Genomic DNA, 13,228 nt, shown 5'->3' with positions numbered 1-13,228 from the left:
TTGGTTAAATAGGGATGCTGCTCCAAGAAGATCTTCTGCTTGACATAAACGTAAATTCACCAAATGCATCCAACAAAAACACTTTCATATATTAAATAAATAAATAAATATAGGTTATCAATACAGCTTTATTAAACATTTTATCTCATAAAATGTTACACCGTATTTCCATTTGTTCAATCATGTCAGGATTATTTTTATAATGTGTGTGTATATATATACATTATAAAAATAATATATAATATTATTTAATATTTAATATATATAATATTTAATTTTAATCATTTGTATTTTTTTTATGAAATGTTTTATTTGAATCATTAATTGCTTCATTCTGATGAAAAACATCAATAATTTATTAATATAAATATTTTTTTAAATGCATATGAATTTATTATATATTTCAGGTTGGCCTAACTAATATATATATATATATATATATATATATATATATATATATATATATATATATATATATATATATATATATATATATATATTCCTACAGTTTCTCTGACCACTCACCTCGCTGGCGAACCTGGATGGTGCGTAACGCCAGGATGTTCTGCTCGTCCGACAGGAACTGCTTCATTTTGATGAAAGGCTCTTTGCCCTTGACGGTGAGCTTCCTCCAGGGTTTGGGGCGAGCCAGGATCTCGCTGACCGAGCCCTGCGAGAGGCCCAGCACGTAGTGTCCGAACACACGCTGACCGATGTTGTGTTTCAGCAGCTGCTCTTTGACCTGAAAAGCAATATCTGCCGTGTCCACCTGGTCCTCGTCTCCTCCCCCTGAGCTTCCGCTCTCCGATTGGTCACTTGGCATGCCTGTCTCAATGGTGACGGGCATTGAGGCGTTCTGATTGGCTGACATGAGGGCCGCTTTGGCGGCGTAGAGGGCGGTGGGGAATGCCATGATGGAGCTGCCGTCTTTCTTGAAGAGTGGAGACAGGAGCTGCTTCTGCAGGAGCTGATCTCCGGGAAGTTTCTCGCCCGAGAAGGGCGACACTGAGAAGGGGCGGGGCATTTCATGGGCGGAGGAAGGCGTGTCAGTGATGGGCGGTCCTGGGCTGGAGGAAGAGAGGCCATCTATGGGCAAAGTTCCTGGAGGAGAGGAATACGAGCCCACCGGGCGACTCACATCCTTACTGGAGTCCTCGGAGTGACCCTCGTCTACGACAGAGAGGAAACATACGTTTATTTGATCAAATCGACAGTTATGTGTAAACTCTGACTGGATATCCAATACTGCTGATGTGACCAAATATTTGATACATTTAAAAATCTAAAATATTCTACAGTTTAGCATTATTAACAAAATATTTGTAACATTTAATTTTAATATTATCATTCAATTAAATTTGAATTAATGTACTATTTTAAATTAGGATTTTGAATTAATTTAAATTGATTTAAGCTTAGAACACTTAGAATACATTTTTAATGAATTATTATTAATAAATAAAACAGAAAATAAAATAAAAAACAATATAAAACAATATTAAACAACATGCAGAAAATGCTAACTTTAGTTGCATTACCATAGTACTCTTTACCATGATTAGTTTTTCGTCTTTAATGTTTTTCAATTTATTTATTTTTTTTAAATATGTCTATATTGTATTATTCATTTGTATTTCAGTTTTAGTTTTTTTTTTTTACTACATCAGGATAAACTTGATGTTGCTTTTGCAGCTAGCTGAAATCAAATACATTTTTATTTTCAGTTAACATTTCAAGAAACAAAAACTATTTTTTTATGATTTTTGTTTAATATCCAAGTTACTTCAAAGACGGAAGTGCAAAGTTCAGTGATTGACACTTGATGAATGTAAACAGACACATATTTACCGCTGTTGTGTAACGCTCTGACTTTATCCACAAGAAATCTGTGAGAGGACAGAAAGGCGTCTTTGTCCAGCAACAGAGCCTCAGCGGAGCCTTTGGCTGATTCCTGCACACACACACACACACACACACACACACACACACAAGATTGATGCAGATCTACATTCAGGTGCAGGCAACTGTTTATCGTGGAGAACTTTATTTGTCTTTAATCTGAGAGGGTCTGTGACCGTACATATATTGATATAACGCAGGACTCTTATATATTCCTGCAGAAGAACGTTTGCTTCACTCACCTGGGATGAACTTCCGTTGGCTGATGCCAGTTTCATGGCTTTCAGGATGCTGAAGAAGACACGACGATATGTTAACATAAGCATCATCGTACATCATCTTTATAGCATGTGTTCCTGCAGAAACTCACCTGAGTTCAGTTTTGATCTCTTCATAATCCATCTGAGACTGTAGCTTGGCCTCCAGAGTCTGTGGAGACACCAGATGTTAATTATGGGTAATCTATAAATTATTACAGTCAGGCTAAATCTGATTTGTTAGGTTTCTTATAAAACAAAACAATGCTTTAAACATAAAATGCTACTCAAAAGTTTGGGCTTGGTTTAATTTTTTTTTTATAAATGTTTTCTATGTGTATATATCTTAAAATGTCATTTATTTCTGTGATGCTCCGCTGTATTTTCAGCATCATTCCTCCAGTCTTCAGTGTCACATGATCTTCAGAAATCATTCTAATATGCTGATTCACTGCTCAAAAAACATTTTTGATTATTATCAATATTGAAATCAGTTGTGCTGCATCATATTTTTGTAAAATCTGAGATGTATTTTATTTTTCTGAATTCACAGATGAATAGAAAGTTCAAAAGAACAGCATTATAAATGTCTTCACTGTCACTTCTGATCAATTTAATGCATACTAGGTAAATATTAATTTATTTTGAAAAAGGCTACAAGTTTGTTTATTAATGCTGTTTTTGCACTATTTTTCCAAAAGTGATGGAATATCTAGATTTTTGTATGCAATGCAAATGTAGCTGAGAACACTTTTCACACATGCTAATACATTCAAATCAAACCCAAAATACTTTGAAAAAGTGCATTGCCATGATTATCGAGTTCCACTGAAACCACTGAGCTTACAGTAAATAAATACTTTTAAACTGTACAGTAATATCCTGACCACACGGCTAAAACAACACACTCTCACCTCTATAGCTTCTGACTTATAGGCCAGCTGCCGCTTCAGCTCTGCGATCTGATTGGCCGAGGAGTCCTGGACTTCCTGTAAGGTGAACTGGAGTCTCTGGACGCTCTCGAGCAGTCGCAGGATCTCTCTGTCCTTGGAGAACAGCACCGCCTCCAGCCGGGACAGCGAGGTCTCGTCTCGCTCCTCGCGCTCCCTCCCCTGAGACCACAAATGAAAAGAAATCAGGGGGACGGGGACAACATGAAACCGTCTTTTCAACTTCAAAATGTGCTCCTGCTCTCTAGCTTCCTGTAATCACAGCGCCTCAAAGAGCCACTAATGAGGTTCCAGTGGTCTGATGGTTTCCTCCCACTGCAGATTGGACGCGTTAAGGTGGCAATTTGCAGTCGGCCGGCTTTCATCTAACAGAGAGAGTTATTCTTACCTCCTTGGGTCTGTCTTCTGATGGGCCGGTCCCTTTAGAAGAGCCAGCGAGCTGCTCCTTCAGCTTCTCCACCTCCCTCTGGGCCAGACCCGCTCTCTGCCATCAAACACACAAGTTTGGAAAACTTGAGAGGAGCTGAACATCCCGCTTGTGTGTGCAGTGACCCCACTTGTGCCACTCTTGAAGCATATCAAATAACAACATTTCTAAGGCTAAAGTTTAGTGATATACCTGCTGAAACTTCCGTTTCTTTCCAAAATATTGGAAAAAGTTGTTTTTAAACAATTACTGTCGTTTCTAGACTTGCATGATTTGCAAGAAATGTATCAATCTGGTTTTAAATCACTCCACAGCACAGAAACGGCCCTGTTAAAAGTTTATAATGATTTATTATTGGCCACTGACACAGGTAACTATGCTGTTCTTATGCTGTTAGATCTTACTGCTGCTTTTGACACTATAGATCACAATATACTGATCTCTCGTCTTGAGCATTGTGTTGGTATAAAGGGTGCCGCGTTACAATGGTTTAGATCTTATCTGGGTGAAAGAACTTTCTCGATACGTCTTGGGGAATTTGTGTCTTCTACTGCATCTCTTGTATGTGGAGTCCCTCAGGGTTCCATTCTTGGACCCATTTTATTTTCCTTATATATATTGCCTTTAGGGTCCATATTTAGGAAACATGGCATCTCATTTCACTGTTATGCAGATGACTCGCAACTCTATCTGCCTTTAAAACGAAACAATGCAAACTCTATAGCACCTTTGTTGAGATGTCTTGAGGATATTAAAGCCTGGATGGCCTCCAATTTCTTAAAGTTCAATGAAGATAAAACTGAAATCATTTTGTTTCGACCTGGTGGTACCATCAATACCCCTGATGTAGATCTTGGCGACTTAAAGTCATATGTGAAGCCCGTTGTAAAAAACCTAGGTGTTTTAATGGACGGTGACTTTAAACTAGATAAACAGATTAATTTGGTAGTTAAATCGTGTTTTTATCAGTTAAGGCAATTATCTAAAGTCAAGTCATTTGTATCTTTTACTGATTTTGAGAAGGTCATCCATGCTTTTATATCATCCCGCTTGGACTATTGTAATAGTCTCTATGTAGGCATTGGTGAGGCATCTCTAACACGTTTGCAGAGGGTACAAAACGCGGCTGCACGTTTATTGACAAGGACACGCAAACGAGACCACATTACACCTATATTAGCTTCCCTTCACTGGTTGCCAGTTCGTTTTAGAATTGATTTCAAGATTTTACTTTTAGTCTTTAAATCATTAAATAACACTGCTCCTAAATACCTCTCAGATCTATTACAGCCATATGCTCCATCCAGAGCACTTAGGTCTGCTGGGCAACTGCTTTTAGTTTCCCCCAATGCAAGATTAAAGAGCAGAGGTGACCGTGCCTTTGCAGTAGCGGCCCCAAAACTCTGGAATAATTTACCTTTGTACATTAGGCAGGCATCTTCACTTGCTGTTTTTAAATTACATTTAAAAACATATTTGTATAGTACAGCGTATAACACAGTATGAGAGTTACCTGTTAGGAGTTCTTTTAAGTGTGTGTTATACATCATTATTGTATTTATTGCATATTTTATTGTGTTTTTATTTATTATATTTTATTTCTTTTTTATGCTTTTTAGTTCTACTGTTTACTTTATATTGTATGTACAGCACTTTGGTGAACACCTGCTGTTTTAAAAAGGTGCTCTATAAATAAACTTTGATTTGATTTGATTTGATTTGATTTTGATTTGAACACAATCTACTACATCTGTCATCTGTTTAACAGAGTTATCAAGTTAAAGGTCTTTTAGTGAAATTGTACAAACGTCCTCCTTCAGCTCGTGCTTCACTTGTCTTTTTGATGTCAAATCTTTACAGATTTTTATAAACATAAGTTTGATATTGCTACAGTAGTAATATTTCAAGTTGAACACATACTGAACTTATTTTATTTACATTTGTTTTAATACAAATAACAGAAATTGTGTTTTTCGGCCACTTTTATTTCTGACTGTAGTGTTGTTTTTTATATTATGATTTTTTTATTTTTTGTACTTTTTATATATTTTATATATTTTTAATAAAATGTGTATGATTTAGTGGTTAGACTTTGTAATTTTTATTATTTATTTTTTACTAACTTAAAATAAAAAAAGTTTTTAAACTCAATTAAAATGAGAAACTAAAATAAATTGAAATCATTTCCATTATTTTTACGTTAATATTAATTTGATTTAAAATAACTGAATATATTTTTTTTTACATTTGTAGTTTTAGTTAATTATAAAAACCCTGGTGTCATACGCATTTTTTTTTTTTTGTTGTTGTTGTTTTTTTTTTGTTTTTTTTTGCTTATTTTTTAAATAAATGTAACAAAAATATATAAAAATACTTTAGTATTTTCCATTTTCATTTAAATTTTAGTTACATTTTTAGCAATTCTATGGTGTCATTAAATATCTTGGTATATTCTAAAAATTTTTGTTTCAGTTTCTGTTTTAGTTATTTTAGTACATCAAGGTAAAATAGTTAACACACAATAAGTTAATAAAAAGTCATACATATTTCAGTTAAAATTTATTTCAAATGACAAAAAGAAAAAAAATATACATTTATTTTTATTTTTATGGGATGTAGTTTATGTTAATCCTGGAGCTGAAAGTATTTTTTTTCCACCACTCATATTGCATACTGTTTAGGTTTAGGATGGGTTGCAGTAAAACACTGCAGTCTTAGCATCAATACAAATCAGGGCCAGACGTTCTCAGAGATCCAGAATCAAATGAACAATCAGGCCGAACGGAGCAAGAACGCCCTCGAAACCCCAATCAGACCAGATTTACAGATGCAGCATCCGCAGGTAAAACAGCGAGAGCGAGCGTGTGCTTGCTCCGTTCTGCTGAGGCGCGTGTTTACTTGCAGGCACTTTCTTCTCAAACTGTTTACCTGCTCTGTCACACTCGGCCTGCTAATTAATGACTCATTTTCGAATCATTTATCTAAGAGCTGCTGGCAAAGAGAAAAAAAGCAAATCACAGTGGGGAAAAAAGCAAGCAATCAGCGCAATGAGGTAACTAACAGCCCTCCTCGTTTGCCACATCGCTCTGGTCTCCCAGCATCCATCTCTCTCTCTTCTGTCCTCCACCGCTCGCACGGCACCATGGGAAAGAGTGCTGGCTAATCACGGGCCTGCGAGAGCGAGGACGAGGAGGGTGCTGGGGGAGGAAGAGGGGCTGCAGGGGCGTCTAATTAAACTCAAAGCTTGATTACGAGGTGATTATCTTCACAACGCGGCGTCTCAATCAGAGGCTGAGAGGAGGGCACCACACTCACCTGCTTGGCCTTCTCCAGGTTCACCATTAGCGCGCCCATCTCATCCACTCTGGAAGATACAAACCACACGGTAAACGCTCACATGCAATTACACACAGATTCATGCTGCCCATAAAATGCTCGGAGCGTCATGTTTAGTTTGGAAGTTGTTCTATAAATCACAATAATTCTAGCATTTAGACAAGTAGTTAACTATATTAAGTATTAAATGGCATATATATATCAGCTAGATAACATAATCTTGATGCAGGGTTGATAAAAAAATAAAAAAATAAATAAAAACAATTTAATTTCATCTATTTGCAATTTGCCAAGGCAATATTTCTAATTTTTATTTATTTTAACTTGGTGCATTAAAATAACTAAAACAAAAATATAAATGTAAAAAATAAATAAAAAAGTAACTGTAAAAACAACAAAAACACACAACAAAACGACTAAACTTAATTAAAATCAAAATGAAAAATATTAAAATAAGAACTAACTCAAAACATGAATAAAAACTAGAATAATTTTGTTTATGAATATAAATAATAAATAATATATTGTGTTTAATAATATTGTTTATCATTAATGCATAAAAATACAGTTTTAATAATGTAATATTTAATATTAATAATAATAATGTTTTTTTAAATGAATATTCAATTATATTCAATTCAATTACTCAAATAAAAACAAATTGTTTATTTTAGTGAAATTGTATGTACATATATGATTTTTAAATAAAATTATATAATATATAAGTGTAAAATATGTAAAATATAATATATGTGTTTGTGTGTGTGTATGTAAATGTTTTTATTTCACTTTTCATTTAAATAAAATGTATATATTTAAAAAGGTTTATATAAAAACATTTATACTGTACGTGTGTGTGTGAGATTAAACTCACTTAAGTCTCACAAATCAAACAAACAAACAGTAATAACATCACAGTTCAGAAATCATACAGAAAATGCCCGAATGCACAGAATGAGCTACAGGGGTGCAAATACTTTTGCCCAAAAAGTGTCTTTTTCTCCAGAGAAAAGGCATAAAGCACAAACAGAAGAAATAAATAAATGAACACAAGTTCAGAAGTTCTTAAAGCAGTCACTGAAGTCAGTAAAATGCAAGGTTTGCTGTCATTCGAGTCGAGTGAGTCATATCTTATCTAGCACTGCATTCAGCAACATGCCCACACGCACTCGCTCGCGCTCGCTCGGCACAATCAGACAACTCTCATTTGAATAGCGTCTCGGGGAGATTATTCATAAGGTTTGTTTGAAGTTCAACAGTTTCCTCTCAACCATCAGGGAGTTGATTTTCAAAAGGTGGAGAGGCAGCGGAATAAAGAGGAGTGAAAGATTGATTAAACATGTGAGTCTCCGAGGTTGCGCTAAACAAAGATGCCTTCTCAATTAGACGAGATTTGCTTTAAGAGCACAATCAGAGAAATTTAGTCTGAGGAGAGGAGCGTTCAGAGCACCTTTGAGTTTCTCCGTCTGCTGCCTGTCTGAGTCAAGATCGTCAGCGGCTGCAGAAAGAGAACCAAGCCAGAATATATCAGATACTGAACAGATGCTCAAATGTTGTGTTAATCTGAACTGAATAAAGGTTGGAAGGAAATCTATCTATCTATCGTTCAGAAATGGTCCAGATTTATTGAAGCATAGTGAGTTAGGACAAATCAATTAAAGGTGTTTTAGTGGATGGTTAAACACGGAGAGGGCTGCATGAGTTTGTTTACTGAAAATGTCCTGTAAATGAAATCTTGTGACTTGAACTGACAGCAGATAATATCGAACTGTAAGACCACGTAAACGTCTTATTTAACACTAGAATACAGTAGCATACTACTCATACCAACTTCTGTAGTATGTTCAAATGTGTGCATTTCTTCTTTTCTCTAGCTTGCTTCCTAAAATAGTTAACTATTAAACCTGGCTTTTTATGATCGTGGGAATATTGTTGGCTCTTTGAGTGAAAGTTCCTGTTTTGTAAGTCGCCTTGGCTAAAATAATACGCTAAAAACATAAATGTTAATATAACTGTGTGACACTGTACACTGTGTGAGACGCCATATCCCATAATGCAATGCACTAGACTGTGGCAAAACATCTGCAGAAAAATGTTCATTCAAAATTAGATTTAAATGTTAAGACAAAATCTGAACTGAATAAAAAAACAAAAATCATCAAAGAGGCGTGTGGATATGGCCACAAAATTAGGTGCATTAAAATGGCTGGTATTAATTAATTAATATATTATAAATATAAATATTTTAAGTACCGGTATTTATATTATATTTTTAATATTATTAATGTTATTTAATATTTTAATAATTTATATTAAGTGTGTATATGTGTGTGTGTGTGTGTGTGTGTGCATATATAATATATATATATATATATATATATATATATATATATATATATATATATATATATATATATATATATATATATATATATATATATATACACATTTAAATTAAATAAATTAAAATAAATAAATTTTATCCAAAGTGACTTACAGTGCATTCAGGCTAACATTTTTTACCTAACACAATTATATATATCATATATTTAGATTTATATATTTTTTTATTTTATTTTATCCTTTTAAATATTATCTAAAAATAATCAAAAAATCTACAGAAAATAATATAACAATAATTATTGCTGATATAATGATATATTGCATTAAGACTTAAATAAAAAAATATTTCAATTAATTTCAATATATATTATTCTTAATACTTATTTTAAAAAATTATTACCATTTGTACATTATAAATCTACTGCAATCCGTAGTCACCCAATTCAATAATAAAAAAGAAAACACTACATAAACAGACTAGTCTGGTTTGAGGGTTTATGAGGGATATTGGACAATTGTTTGGATGGTAATGCATGAACAAAGTAGTGTGTTAAAGCTCAGGTCAGGTAGAAAAAAAACTTGAACCCTTAACTGAGATCAGGGAAGTTTAATTTTGTGTGAAGTCACTGTGCTTGGCAGAAGCAACCGAAGAGAAGAGAGATGCTCAAAGGAAATGAACATCAGAGAATAAAAAAAAAAGAAAAGAAACGGACCAACCACCAGCTTTATATGGACACAGTAAATAAGAATCTTACTTTTCCGCCATTTCTTTGTCGTATTTACACCTCAGTTCCTGCAGCTCTGTTCGGGCCGAGTTCAGCGCTGTGAAACAGAGAAACGGTGCCATCATTGACCTCTGACCTCTTATCAAGCCTCAGATGACCTCACAGATTGATACGGATCTTACATGACTGAAGCGCTTTGATCCGGTCCTCACCCTGGCCGAGTCTGACAGGCAGCGAAGCGTCTGATTCATGTTCCTCCCTGTGGAAACGGTGAGACAGCAGAGAGATCAGAACAGGAAGTGACTGAAACCCCCACTGACAAATTATGAAGCCCTTGAATGGATCTCTGCAAACTCTGCTAAGCGTCTAATTCAGAGATGAATATGGTAGCATACTACAGCTGGTAAATGTGAACAACTGTATATAGCAGAGTACACAGTGTGAGATGAAGTATCCCATAATGCAATGCACATACAAATAATCTGATTATCGTACACAATTCAAAGATGAGTTTTGTATGTAATAGAAAAGTGATTTCATTTTGTTTAGTTTTTTTTTTTCATTTAGAAAAAAAATTTAAGCATTTTTTGTTCGTTAAATATATATATAGTTCAAGCATATAACAATATTTAAACCTAGATAAATGTGCGATGTATCCAATAGTTTGTGCGGAGACGCTTTGCAGGACATATGAAGGTGCCAGCACGACCATTTCCTTTTTTTTTTCAGTAGCTACTCTGTCATTTTTGCTCATAAAGGTAAGAGTAATCATTCGTAACTACAAAGGGTCTACTTTTATTTGTGTGCACTTAAAATATCAACAAAACGTTGTGCTTTTATAAAATAAAGAAAACAAACACGATGTGCTTTCTGACGTCTCGTCTTTAAAATGAGTACAAAAATGAACCAAAAACATGCCTCACAGACATGATAAATATATCTGTAGAAAGCTTTAAATTACTACTTATTGAAATAAAATAAATCTCTTCCATTATAATCATAATCCGTAAGGATGCATTTCCCTTTAAAGGCACGTTTAATGATAATAATAACTTCATCCTTGTGAAACAGACTCAGAAAACACTAGTTTATTCGTAAATAATTCAAATATCTCCTTTCTATTTCCCATAACATTTATGGTAATTACTTTTGCAGAAGCTTTGCGGCAAGCTTTAGCCGACTGCTTGTATTTGAATGCAGAACTGTTCAGCTGCTGATGGCACGCACCATACTTCTGCTGCTGGCGGGACACTAAACACTGTCGAGCCACTCTTGACAGTCGCAGTAGCATGGACTCGTGTTGTTTCCACCAGCGCGACTATTTTTTTCATCACTAATTGATGGATGTCTAACATATAAAAATAAGGAGAAGGCTAAAACAGGCCAGAGTGCCAGCTCACGTCTGAACTATAAACCCGAAGCCCGGCCCAAGGGTCATAAAAAAGTCAAGGCCCATCGGGAAATGCAGGGCTCTAATAATTTTTCTTATTGTATCCCATAATGCAATGCACTTGAAAAATTTGAGATGCATATCTCACAGTTCTGAACACACACATATACACACATATACATACATATATATACATACATACATATATATATATATATATATATATATATATATATAATAATAATTCATTTTTAATTACTTTAATTTATCTATCTATCTATCTATCTATCTATCTATCTATCTATTCATTAATTCATTCAGTTTTAGGTGGGATATCCCATAAGGCTCAAATTTATAATTTAATATATTTTTTTATATATATAATTTTAAGTGTGGTATCCCATAATGCAATCCATTTGAATGAGAAAAATTATGTCGCTATGCAATATGACTTTATTGGCACTCAATAATGTGCATATCAGTCACAATTCTTCATATTTGTATCCAAAATTTGATTAAAAATTATAATTTCATGAAATATATATACTATATATGCTATATATACTATATATGAGATATATATATATATATATATATATATATATATATATATATATATATATATATATACACACATTTTAAATACTTTTTTAAATAAAAATAATTATTACCGTTATACCAAATGAACAGCATTCACTGAACTAGACAGACAGATATACAGCATATAGTATGCAGTTTGTTTGTGTCAAACCTTCCTGTGGGTCACGTACCCTTCCTGTGTGTCCTGATGATTTTGGAGCGGGGCGTCTCCATCCTGGACGTTCTGTGTGCTGTTTGGTGACATCATGTGGGGCCGCTGTGACGATGCCTCCCCCGTCTCCACGGTTACAGGCCCCTCCTCTGTGTGTTCTAAACACAATTTATTACATTGTGACCAGTTCAGTCTCTCTTTGGAATAACAAGTGCAACCTAATAGTAGTCACATTTTTTTTTTTTTAAGAAATTAATTTATTCAGCAGGGATGCATTAAATTGATCAAACAAGACAGTAAAGACATTTGTAAACGAAAGATTTCGATTTTTTTTTTTTTTTTTTTTTTTTTTGGTTGATAAAAAAAAACTCTTTTAGGGCAGATTTAAAGTAAAAAAATATTCATAATAATTGAATTAGATATTTATTTTATTACGTTTTTTGTTTAGGGTTGGGTTGTAGGTTATGGTCAATCTGATGTATTTTATTTATATCAGAAGTCAATCAAAAGTATCCAGTTACACTGTACAATTTATTTTTCTAGGTTTTAAAATAATTATTGGATTTTATGGTTTAGTTTAATTCAAAGTTAAGAACTGTTTCTAGACCATTTGTCAGAACAATGTGTGTGTGGGTGAAAGAGCATACTGTATGCGATAGTTTCTGGTGTGTTTTAGACTCTGACCTGCTTTGTCAAGGCACTCCGGGTGTTTTCTCCAGTGCTCAGAGATTTCTGTGACCAGAGAGTCACCGTCAGGAGCCGAACGCTGAAGATCTGCCAGACGCTCCTCTGTGGCCTGCAGCAGCGGAGCTGGATCTGCACACACACACACACACACACACAAATAGAGGCAAAGCTTATTTAGTGCACAGTCACATTTGAGAAAGAGTACAGTTCATAGCCATATCGGCTTAGAAAATCGCAACTTTTCATTTTTACGTCGGTCTTAGAACACAATGTTACTATAGAAGAGTCAAGTTTTAAATAGGAAAAACATAGAAACTATTTGGTCATTTTTGAGCGAAATGCTAATGGTCTAATCAGATTCAATGATCTATGCTACGCTAAGCTATAATTGCTACTGTCAGACTCAGAGATCAGCTGAATCTATTTGAAAATGGTAAAACTTAACTGTTTAACTCAAGGGGAG

General features: G+C 34.3%; 1 protein-coding gene across 1 annotated transcript in view; it reads right to left on the bottom strand.

Annotated features, from left to right (window-relative positions):
- Positions 1-13,228, bottom strand: part of LOC113052819 (homeobox protein cut-like 2) — a 54,977-nt gene that overhangs the window by 13,189 nt on the left and 28,560 nt on the right. Inside the window, exons 4-14 of the mRNA XM_026217272.1 lie at positions 12,763-12,894; positions 12,098-12,236; positions 10,120-10,196; positions 9,968-10,034; positions 6,849-6,897; positions 3,495-3,590; positions 3,071-3,259; positions 2,270-2,328; positions 2,142-2,190; positions 1,849-1,951; positions 526-1,170 (exon numbers count right to left, since the gene is read on the bottom strand). Of these exons, the coding sequence (XP_026073057.1) occupies positions 526-1,170; positions 1,849-1,951; positions 2,142-2,190; positions 2,270-2,328; positions 3,071-3,259; positions 3,495-3,590; positions 6,849-6,897; positions 9,968-10,034; positions 10,120-10,196; positions 12,098-12,236; positions 12,763-12,894 (1,605 nt within the window). The remainder of the gene's footprint in view (positions 1-525; positions 1,171-1,848; positions 1,952-2,141; positions 2,191-2,269; positions 2,329-3,070; positions 3,260-3,494; positions 3,591-6,848; positions 6,898-9,967; positions 10,035-10,119; positions 10,197-12,097; positions 12,237-12,762; positions 12,895-13,228) is intronic.

Source organism: Carassius auratus, chromosome 33 (assembly GCF_003368295.1).
Source record: "Carassius auratus strain Wakin chromosome 33, ASM336829v1, whole genome shotgun sequence".
Classification (NCBI taxonomy): domain Eukaryota; kingdom Metazoa; phylum Chordata; class Actinopteri; order Cypriniformes; family Cyprinidae; genus Carassius; species Carassius auratus.
This window is presented reverse-complemented; position numbering and strand designations above follow the sequence as displayed.